We start from the raw sequence: 12682 nt of genomic DNA, 5'->3' as shown, positions 1-12682 counted from the left end.
TGGTGTGAAAAGGCCTTCTAACTCCACTAGATCTACAGGGCTTTCCAGATGTGTTAGATCCCGTTCTGGTTATTTGCACCAGCGACACTCCTCTGTGCGTGGCCAGAGACAATACAAAGCCTCTACACATCGGCAAGCATATCATTCAGTGACTGATTTCTTTTCGTTTAAGAAAGACTCCTAGTCTTTCTTGGCATTCTCTTTGTCTCTTTATTTGTTGTTGTTTTGGTTTTGTCATTTATTTTTTAACACCTTTGTGTGTTTTTGCTGGTGTCAGCCTCACTATTGTAATCTTACAGTCCCATAGACCTCTTTTTGGTCTTTTGTGGACATTAATATCATTATCTTATCTTATCTTATTTTATAAGATATAAAACAATGTTCATATAAATCATGAATATAAATACTCAATGTAATGAGTATATCACTTCGATTGATGCTATACTTCAACACACTCTCTTAGTAGGGGAGAAGTGACAAAAACATTTTATGAGCTATCAATATCAAGGATATCTATACACAACATATAATCTAACTTTAACCCTCTAAAATATTGACTTGTCAAATAACTACAATCACAATGTTATGAACACTATCATAACATATATTATGATCTCTAATTGTCTGAAATAATATCTAGAGTAATCATAATGCTTTCGTTATTAATGACTTCCGACGTATCTGGAACAAAAACTGTCATAATAACAGGTCTACAATTTGCAAGATCGTTTATCTTACAAAGATTACCTTCTGTCTGTTTGTTATCATGGTGTCGGGCAAAATCCGGCCCAAAGAACCATGATAATAGGTCTACCATTTATAAGATCGTCATCTTATAATGGTTAACTTCTTTATATATATGTCAATGAAAGATCGTCACCTTTCATTACATATCATATGTGAAATAGTAACCACCATGAACCCAGTTAGAGGGTGGTACAAAGGGTTTTCTCCTCATACTTCTCTCTCATAGAGGAGAGCACATTATAAAGAATTTCTCTTAGAACTTCTCAAAGAGAAGATATCATCCATAAAGGATTGTATCTCAAAATTTCTCCCTCTGAACATCGATCCTAGGAAGTTAGGTCCTCTAGTTACTTCCTCAGAAACTCTCTTTAGCCAAGGACGTCTGTCAAACTAATCACTCCCTCATGACATACGTAGGAGTAGGCCCATAAACATCATGCAGTCACCCACATGTATTTCTAGACTCCCTCTGAGTATCAATCTTGTAAGCTCTTGTATTGCCTTCAAAGAAGTGTCATACTCCCTCTTAATGTAGAAGAATCTCATAATCTTAATCATCAAAAATGTTTTCTCCAAGAGCCTCACTTTATCCATCTTAATCATCAGGGTCTTTGGAACTACTATCATTAAATTTAGTCTGCACAATATTTGGTAGCATATGTAAAGTACCAACCTTCTTTTCTTGTAAGAGTATCCTCAAACATAAAGGAAAAAATCAAAGCAACGAACTCTTATAGTATATATAGAAATACAAATAAATGAATAGATAAATGTAAAAGATACAAGTACTTATTTGCCCATGAGGGTCATGGAATATCTCCTTTTCTAAGGATGATTCAAGTGGGAATGAAACATTGCCTATTATGACAACTTCTTTCTAACTTCCAACTTGCTCTTTTCATCCATTGAAGCTCCAAACATTCGTTAAACTTAATAGTAGAAGCTAACACAAACTTGGCCACAATACATCAATATCTTGATTGAGTATGATTGTGCCACTTGAATGACTCTACAACTCATACGTCAAGTATCATTTATCATTTATCGTAGATGATTCAAATGAACTCACCACTTTCATATGATGTACACAAGGGATAGGTCCATTAATATCACATAGTTGATTGAATTATAGTCCTCTTGACTGTTACAATTTATCGATCATTGAAGATTCTATCACAACATGATTTACTCCCTCTTGAATCAATATGATCCAGATCACTGAAGATTGATTGAACCATATCTCTAGTGCTTCACCAACATGAAAATATTCCCCGCTGATTATTGTCAAAGTATGCATCTTCACCAACGTGGCTAGGATCCCATCTTTTATGCTTTTCAATTCAGCCTCGTGAGGAATCATTATAAACACTTGATGAAGGTTGACCAAATTGACAAAATGCTCCAACCTTAAGAATCGGCCATTCTCTTCAACAGATAGTTCGTTGTCTTCATTGATGAGCAGTACCTATAAATACACCAGCTTTTATATCCCCTTGGGCATCAATCCGTTGAACTTGTTGTCACTACTTGTAGGGAGTATATGTAGACGTTGCAGGCAACTGAGCTCATTGATCCACTCAGCCAACCGTTCTAGATTCGGACACCTAGAAATGTCAAGGAAAAGAAGACTCTTGTTGTTCTTAACACATTCTGATACCTCACTGATATTTGTCCTCCTTAAATTTAAGCATCAACCTCCCTCTTTTTCTTGAAATAACATTGTCAAGGGAAAAGATCAAGGCACATAGCTTTTATGTATAGAAATACAAATAATGAGTAGACAAATTTAATTCTCAATAATAATAACTACTTATATGTATCAAATAAATAATAAAATGCCTTCATAAGTGATAAGTCAGGAGAAAAAATTGCCTAATACTATTCTAGACATATGTAACTTATCTTGGGTTGTATTCAAGATGGTACCGAGTTATACTTGGATCGATCTTTCCATTATAAGAAATTATAATAATCCTTATAAAATATCAAATATTTTAACAAGCATAACAACTTCAATATATTATTGATTTCACAATCCTTTATATGCTTGCATTTATATAATTAAATATATAATATTGCAGTTCTTCATTTTATAAAAATAACATGATACTCTATTTACTAAGAAATAAATAAAATAATTTCATAAAGTAGTTACCTCTTAATACTCTTCAAATTAATCAATATCTCTAGTATTAGGATAGCATATGACTTTATAATTCAACTTTGAAATTAATTATATATTAATATATCTATATATATTTCATAATTATTTCATTTGCTAAAACATCATACCTTTTCCCTTTTTCTTCATGAGTTTGTGTGTGATGCCTCTTCCTCCCAACGAGTGCGAGTGCTTAGACTTTTGACCTCGTCCACAAAATTCCCTTAAGGGGATTATACCCCACATCCTTAATAAATTCCAATGTTATGTCTTCCTCATTAAGTGGCTATCGTTATTATTGTTCTCGATCTCTTATGGAGGTGAAATCATCTTGGGGATCTTACCATGTAATTTGTGGATGGTCTAATTTGAATGCGGTGCTCTTCACACGTTTAAGTGAATCCCCAATGTTCTGTTTTCCTATCGCCCGCTCATATTTGTGCCTTCTGCCACGACATCCCTTTCATAATATTTTCTTGTGATGTACCCTTTCTTGCTATGTTTGCATTGGTATTGGTTTATATTGTTCTCCTTTGATTTCAAGACAAGACCTTCAAATTTAACCATGACATGTCCAACAATGTATATAACAGGTTGAGAGCAGAAGCCATAAATAAAGCATCACAATATTTGAAGCCATGTCTGTACTGAATAAACACCCCCCCCCCTCTCCTCACAGCTTCTTTGAAAATGTACAACATTTCTTGGAGGTGTGCATAACCGCTCAAGATCTCGCCAACCTTTCTTGCCTAGCCAAGGACATACACGATGAAATTTACTGTTGGAGAGGGATGAAATTTCTGACATTTCTGTGGTTACCCTAATTTGATGATACTTGTGAAGTCCCTAGATTTATGTAGTTTGTCCCAATTCTCCTCTATGATTTATGAGAGTAAATATATTTAATTTGTTTTGACTTGCAGATAAGTCTATCAGCAGAACACATATAATACTTGGTCTTCCTTTGTGATAAAGAACATCAATTTCTGATTCAGCCTTAATAATATTTACTATTTTTAGCAGTGGCAAATGTATAACAACTTCTGACATTGTCTTAGATATATATAATATTAAAGACTGCTCAAATGATATAATAATCGCAGAGTTATTACATTTATATGAGAACGAATATATCAGTATATTCACAAAGAATATAAGTTCAAGAGTGCCATGTTCTTTGCCTGAAATCTACCTTCAAGCTGTTTGGGCTTCATAGTCTAAGGAACCTTGCTCTGATACCATGTTAAGCAACATGGATTGTTTTCTGCAAGTGTACTAACATTGCCAATCTGATTAATGATTTTCAAATGCAGATTTGGATCTCATATCAATATGAGAAGAGACATGTCTCTTCAAGAGACACGTCCCTATAGTTAATCATCTTTAGTTAACTATATGTATAACTCACCTTTAAGCATATATGTAATATTAATATATTAACCATATATATAATATATATTATATTATTATACTATTATATAATAATATATAATATATAATCTATAATATATTATATATATTATTCTTATCAGTAATATAAGACATATAACAATGTTCATATAAATCATGAATACAAATACTCAATTTAATGAGTATATCACTTCGATTGATGCTATACTTCAATAGAGATAAACACGGGCAGGTGAATGTTGTTGAGGATGTGTGGATCAGGAATCGATAAGGGCTTCATGTGATGAATTCTAGAAGATGTTCTTGAGTTTCTAAGAACATCTTCTTCTCACTTGGGGTGTCTGATGCAGGAGCATCCTTGAGTAGTTGGTAATCTTGCATCGTTTCTTGGTTGAGTGTTCCTACTTTGTGTTCTTGCTGTCAGTTTTGGAGATTTGATTGATGATGGAGTTGGTGATCGAGTTATAAGTTTCTATCTTGGGATCTAGTTAAGGGATTCCTGGAGATCATATCTTGCTGATCCAACTTCTTTCGGGTGTGTTACTTGTTTGCTGATTGTTCTTCATCAGTTTGTGTTATTCATTTAGTGGTTTGTTGATTGTGGCTTGTGTTGAAGTTTCGGAACGAGGTGGATTCATGTGTGGCTGACATCATGGCTGAATTGTTTCTAGAAGTTTCTTTATTTGATGTAATTGTTTGTAATTGAAGGCTGACTAGTCTAATATGTTTACCTAGGGGTATGTAAATCTTCAATACCTACCTATGGGCATTGTGTTAAAGTTAGGGCTTGTGGTTGTGCGAGGTAACAATCCAAGGGAGAGAGATTAAGATAGGGGCATCCTGCGGGGTGATAGCATGTAGGAGAGGGATAGCATTTGATCTGTGTTGTCCTAGTTTGTATTGGCCGCAATGGGAAAGGCCTTACAACCCAATATGTTGAACAAAAATCTCATGTTCCAGTTAATGAAATTTGTTGTTGCTTTTTGAATCATATCTCTGTGTTATTGTCTCTATTCCGTTGTGTGACTCTTGGCTAGAGAACTTTGGAAATCTCCTTTGGGGATTCTCCATTCCTTGCACTACATCACTTGTATAGGTGTCCACTTTACTAAGTGTGCACTTATGAACATTTTTTTATAAAAATTGAATTATCCCTTTGTTAATGTTCATATTTGCACCCTAGATGTGCACTTGTAAACCATAGTTTTTGTAAATTCTATATTTACTTTAGATAGGTGTGCGCATGATACTCTCATACACACAACCCTTACAATGAGGTTTTCAAACTCTTGATGTGAGATAAACACTTCTTTGTTGAGATGTGCACCTGATAAAGGTAGTTTTGAACATTCATTTTTCCCTTTTATTGAGGGCCTTGACTCCTTAGATATGCACATTGAGATGTGCACTTGTAAACCATAATTTTTGTAAATTCTATATTTACTTTAGATAGGTGTGCGCATGATACTCTCATACATACAACCCTTACAATGGGGTTTTCAAACTCTTGATGTGAGATAAACACTTCTTTGTTGAGATGTGCACTTGATAAAGGTAGTTTTGAACATTCATTTTTCCCTTTTATTGAGGGCCCTGATCCTTAGGTATACACCTATATATTGAATTCAAATTTTGCATTTGAAGAGGTGTCCTACTTCCTAGGTCCTATATATTGGATCGATATTATTGTTTTCCTTTTTGAAATACACCTATGTTTCCTACAACCTTGATAATAGCTTTTTGAACATAATTTTATCCATTGCAAATGCACCTTCACTAACACAAATCGTTAGTTGAATTTATTTTTCAAGCCATTGCAATTCCATAGGGAGGTGTGGACCTAGACACCAAGCATGCACCTATATTAACTAGCTCCTTTTCACAGGTCAAGTGCATTTCCTATTTGGCACATGGATTTGGTAATTGGGACTTTTGAAATTAGTTTTTTGCAAGAAAATTTTCTTCTTGTGAGGCATGCACCCCACTACTCTTGTATACAGGTGTTTAATGTTGTAAACAAATTACTTCTCTAATAAGGCACATCTCTACCCTCGAGCATGCATTTTGTATAGTCTTTTTATTTTTCACTATCTACCAACAGATTTTTCCTTTTGTTAGGCATGAACCTAGATCTCTTATGTGCACCTGTGAATGATTCTCCTTAGTATTTAGGTATTTCTCACTACATAGGATGTGCACAAATATAATAAATTTTTTTGTTTCCAATTCAAATGCTTTATAGGGGTGCCCCAAAGATGTTTCTTCTGAATGGCATTCACTTGAGTCTCTCTTTCCATACTTTGAAATGATTTTAGTCTTTTGCTAGGGGTGCCATGATTCTAGATGCACACCTAACATTGGATATTGAAACTTTGGGGTTCCCTCTTTTTGTTGCATGTTTCCATTCAAGATTTTTGAGTTGAATACTCACCCCCCCCCCCCCCCTGATGAAAGTTTGACCTTGAACTTAATTCTATCGAGTGCATACAATCTCGAGACCTTTTTCTTTTTTCATGATGGATAACTTCAAGAAAATCATTTCATGATCCTATGAACAGTTAAGACAGAGCAAACTTGAGAAGACCTGATCATGACTTATGCTTGAGAAAACAATAGATGAATTTTTAAACTTGACACAATACAAAAAAAAATGCGTACAACAATGTCAAACATGTATAAGATATTAAAAAATGAAAATCTGTGCAGTACAGTTGGGAAATGTGAAAATAAGAACAAAAAATGTATACCATTATGCCCTAGGTTTTTTAGTTTTTGGTGATTAAAAAATAAAAACGATGGCTATAGATACATTTGTAAAATCCACTTCAAACCAGCACTTTCCAAAATTATTCAAAACCTCTATCTCAGACTATATTGGGGTTTACTAGCTCTGTTGGATGAAAAGGACGGGGAAAATAATGGAAAACAAAAACTGAGTGCATTTATTTTTTGGTTTACCAGTATTTGAGCTCAACTGTGTAACTTTTTTGTACAAAATCTCATGCACTTATTGCAAAACTTGACTGAGTTTTACCAAGATTGCAGGCAGGACTTGACTTTTGAGTCATGGCAACTTTGTGTAGTTTCTGATTGACTCACAAGTTGTTTTGAGACTTGAAAAGTCTGCACTACACTTTCAAACTATGTGTTTAACTATCCAAAATGTGCATTGGTGCGGATTGCTAAAGGGTTTTCCATTAAAAGCATGCACCAGTTCCGCATAGGACACATTTCTATTCTTGGTGAAACTTGCCACTATTGTCACCGACATGCTTTTATAACCTGCATATCACAGATGTTTCTATAGGTTCACCCTGCAATCTTATCATCATTTCATTTGAAAATAATTGCAAACTTGATCACTCGCAATAGTTAGTTGAAGGGTATAGATTCTGACAGTTGAGTGGATTGACAGACAAATGATGACAAAATTGACAAAAGGAAGCACACAAGTTGAGTTTCATATGCATACCATTTATTCCTTGGATGTTACATGATATGGTATGGTAATGTGATGTATACAATCCCAATTTTTCTAATAATATGTATTGTTTCCTGACTAAATGAAGCTGTCTCTGATATTAGAATGAAAATGTAAAATGTAATGTATCGGTAGAGACCTCCATACACATACAATTTATTATGAAATGAATTTTGTATGAGAATATTAAACTATTTATTCATTTTTATATTGGTCAGGTTGGAGGCATCATCACTCCACCAATACTCATTTCAAGCAGTGCAGGATTTTCTACAAGCACCCAAGCATGTACGTGTCAGCTGCTTTTCTTGCAGATGCTTTTGAATGTATACGATTTTTCTTTGATTATATCTGCAATGATCATATAAACACAAATATCAAAATAATTCCTATTTAAATTTTTTTTATGAAGGATATTGCACATTGCAATCATTACTTATGACTCTTTTATCTTGAGGCAACACAACATTAGATTGTTTTATCATGAACTGGTTGAATTAACACTAACAGATATTCATAAACACAATTGCGAGATGAAGCCTACTTCTTTCCCACATCTATTGTTTAATTGATGCAAGCTTCAAAACGTAGTTTATTGAATATTTCAATACAGAATCAGGGGAGTGTTTTTTCGGCATTGTCATTTTGTCTCTTATACCTAAATCATCCGGATGAAGCCCAAACTATCTGTCATCACAAGCTACTCATTGTCATTGTCAATATTGCACAAATGTTAACTTATATGGAAATTTTAAAAAAGAGATAAACTAAGCTAATGGGTCTACATTTGAAGAGGTAAGTACCAGGCAAAATAAACTCACTGAGGATGAGTTTTTGGTGCCTCACAGGAAATGACTTCATTGAGAAAGGAAAAGAGCACATGTAAGTTAGTCCACAATGATTGAACAATAACTGTGTGCTGAAGAAGATTGTCAAACAGTTGATAGCACGGATATATCTACTTCTGGAAAGAAGATATGTGGGTGAAGAACACAAGATACATGATAAAGAATAAGAAAGTTACATCCTGCAAGCACTATCATGATCTCTTGAGACAAACTAGTATGAGGATGCAAGAGAATCGGTTATAGCTTGTCCAAGGGAAATTCATGAAAGCATCATAAACACTTGAGAACAGCAGTTTTTCACCTTTTTTTTTTCATGATTTTAATTGATCTGTTTTTCTGAAAAAAATTGTGATTAATGCTTTTTGGACTGTGCCAATCTTTACCTTAGCATAGTTTTGCTAACATCAAAACAAACACAAAGCACATAGAATGGAGCTTTGGAGATACTTTAACAGTTTGATTAAATTAAAATGTTTAGGTAAGGACAAGGCTAAAATATTAAGAATTTGAATTAAGAATACATGAATGGTCTTTGTAAAGATTTACACGAATTCTCTGCATTTTTCTATGTTATAGAGTAAGAGAGCTCTTGATGCAAGTGTTATGTTAAATATGTAGTCTCTCCCTTGCATTCTTGTATTTATTTTGCAGTTGCACTTTTAATTTGCTTACGACAGTATTTTAAATCATTTTAGTTTTTCCTACTGGTGTTAGAATTCCTCGGTAACATAACCTAAAGGGATTGAAGTTAAGATTTTATTTATGTGTCATTTGTAAATAAATGAATTGTATTTACTTCCAAGTGGATAGAATTTATTTCATTGAGAAGATTCACTTTCCATTGCCACATGTTTATCATTAGGTTTAAATTGGCATGGGCTCACCATATAAAATGCAATTGGTTGAATACTATTTGAGTTCAACTTCAAGCTCCAATCTTGTAATCAATAGAAAAGTTATTCAAAGTACTACTTTGAGAGCTTTAGTTCAAATGATAAAATTAAATTGAATTCCAATGAGGGTTCATATCACCTTAGAAAGATTTATAAGATTGTTGGTAGCATAGCATTCAGATCATTTAGAGTTAAAGTTTTAATTTATTTTCTTTCCCAAGGATCACAAGGCCATGAAGTGGATAAAAATCAGTTTAGTGACAAACTAGTACTCATATAAATTGGACATTAAATAAATGAGGTGTACACAAAATTCATCATTATAGAACTAGTTATCTCTCTAATTTTGTCTATCTCTTTATCTATTTGTCTGCTTGTCTATCTATCTATTTGTCTGTCTGTCTATGTATCTATCTGTGTGTGTGTGTGTGTATCTCTCTCTCATATGTCGGTATGTCTGTCTTTCTATCTATCTACCTATATTGCTCTGCATTGCAAGTAGAACAAATTCTAGTCAATTCAAGCAGATTTTGTTTCATTTATCTCACATATTCCCCCATCCCAACTCTATGTTTAATTTTCTTGTATTGTTAGCTTTTTTATCCCATAGTTACATGTTTTCAATTTTCATATTATTTTTAGAATTTCTAATCTATCATGCCACCTAAAATATTCAGGCTATAGTGTTTCCCATTGGTTGGGTTATACACGATGGATCTTAATTCCATTACTTAAATGCTAAATAAGCGAAGGCCTCAAATGTATCATTAAATCGAGCTTGAATAGCCAATAAAATGAGTATCCAATCATATAAGATTATTCATTAATCCCTAAGGAAAATAAGTGATTATACTTGACTTTGTTTTTAAAATGAATTGGGATTTTACAAAAGTTTCATTCTTTTCTAACTAGCTAGAATTCATTTTGTTAAATAGATAGATGGCTTGTTGTCTCTTTTCATTCACCAGGTTCAAATTGTCATGGACAATGGTCAAACTAGAGAAATAAGTTGTAGATTGCATGTTATTGAAGCAAATTTATTGGCAACATTAGACTTTATCAAGTTATTTCCATACAACAATTCAAGTGCTATATTAAGAGTGAGGTTTTAAATCTTCTTAAACAAAATTATGGTTTATGAGACCTTTTGAGTATTTTGAGAAAAACCAGGTATTATAGCATTTAGATGGCTAATAGCACAAGCTTTTCATTTTATATTCTAGTTTGCAGATCATAAGATTGTGCTTTTGATGAATTTGGTCTACAAAATATGTTAATGTTGTTAAATTTTATGGGTCTTTTTTGTTAAAGGTGGTAGCAATGCTAGAGATACCGTGATCATACCTATACCCTAGGATGCAAGGTTCAGACCCTGCTAGGGGACTCCGAGTCCTGGGTGAGTTCGGATTCGCCTGGGGTATGCGATGAGTCCTCATAGGATTTGTGCCACTGACCATGGGTTTGACCAAGTTCGCACTAGCTTGGACCTGAACAGACCCAAAGTCTATGGCGTGAACCCTCCTCGGACTCGTACGGACCTATGGCGAATCCACAGAGACTCGTAACCACTTAGTCAAAAAGAAATATGTTAAACAGTCTAACATTTTTAATTTATTTTTCTTCCTAACCCTAAAAGGAGCCTATTAAAAAATATTTCAGTCATTTGGTTTGTCATTTTCTCTGCCATTTTGGTGTGCCCATTTTGCAAGTTTGAAGAGAAGGTTGTAGAGATTGATTTCGGAGTCTCAAATCCTTTCAAGAATTAGTGTTGAGTATTCCAAGTATGCATTTGATCATTTCTTTTGCTTCTTTGATAGCTTGTTTTAAATTTTTTAATTGTTCTAAATTTTATCAAGTTTTTGTTTAAGCTTTAATTTTTTTTTTCATTTTTGTTATAGATTGCAAGAATCAGTAGTCAGAGCTCAGTGTGTGGGGAGGGGCCCAAAAATTTAAAATTGATAAAAGTTCTTCTTTGTGGAAGTATACATCAACAATTAGACAATGTCTTGGAGGGGGGAGGGGGTATGGAAATGCAATTTTTGCAAAACACAATATAGAAGCTCCTATTACGGAGTTAAACATCATTTTCCTAGGCCCTAGGGGTAAAGGGATCAATATGTGTGAGGGCTCAAAGATTGGAGAAAGGGGTTGTTGTTGCACAAATAACAACCATGTTAAAAGAAAAAGATGTTGATAGGTTAGTGTCAAGGGGGAAACATGAAAAATCAAAGCACAAACCACTGACACCACCCTCTCAAACAACCACTAGACATCATCCCTTCTTACCTATTCCTTCTACGGATGAAGATGTAGAAACACCCAAAAGCACCATCCACAAGATAGGCCCATTAAATAGGGCATTTCAAAAAAAAAAGAGAAATCGTTGATGTAAAGGTTGGGCGTTGCGTCTTTGTGAATGGTCTTCCATTCAATTTAGTGAGATCACCTTATTGGAGAGAGATGGTGCAAGCAATAAATCAAGCGCCTAGTGGTTACCAAGGTCCTGGGTATGAAAAGGTGAGAACCAACTTATTGCATAGTGAGAGAAAAAATGTAGACAACCTTCTCAAACTAATAAGAGATTCTTGGATTCAAATGGGGGTGACTATTGTCTTTGATAGATGGAAAGATTGCAAAACGAGTCCATTAATAAAATATGATTGTTGTCTCTGCAAGGGGGCATTGTTTTTGAAGGCGATTGATTGTGAAGGGGAGGTAAAGGATGCTGAATTTATTGCTCGGATTCTCATTGAATCCATATAGTCCATGGGTGTTGATAATGTTATCTAAGTAGTAATGGACAATGCAAAGCTTATAGGGCTGTAGGTGCTTTGGTAGAAGCATGATATGATCATATCTTTTGGACACTGTGTATTGTCCACTTCTTGAATTTGGTGATGAAAGCAATTGGCACCCAAATTGAATCGGTGAAAAAGGCATATGATGAGGGTGCAAATCCAATTGTTTATAACAAACCACCATATGTCACAGGCAATTTTTAGAACTTTAATTGTTTATGACAAACCACCATATGTCACAGGCAATTTTTAGAACTTTCTCCAACTTGGGATTATTGAAGGTAAATTTTAAAATTTATTTAAACTTTATTTAGTTTCATTTATCATTTTGTGTCAGTTTACAT

At 34.0% G+C, this 12682-nt stretch overlaps 1 protein-coding gene across 1 annotated transcript in view; it reads left to right on the top strand.

The window, feature by feature from the left end:
• Positions 1-12682, top strand: part of LOC149558431 (uric acid-xanthine permease-like) — a 312658-nt gene that overhangs the window by 32973 nt on the left and 267003 nt on the right. Inside the window, exon 3 of the mRNA XM_089832678.1 lies at positions 8018-8087. Within this exon, the coding sequence (XP_089688804.1) occupies positions 8018-8087 (70 nt within the window). The remainder of the gene's footprint in view (positions 1-8017; positions 8088-12682) is intronic.

Source organism: Cupressus sempervirens, chromosome 5 (genome assembly GCF_028749045.1).
Source record: "Cupressus sempervirens isolate cs-2001-9-10 chromosome 5, ASM2874904v1, whole genome shotgun sequence".
Classification (NCBI taxonomy): domain Eukaryota; kingdom Viridiplantae; phylum Streptophyta; class Pinopsida; order Cupressales; family Cupressaceae; genus Cupressus; species Cupressus sempervirens.
Note: the sequence above shows the minus strand (reverse complement) of the source record. Positions and strands in the feature narration are given on the sequence as shown.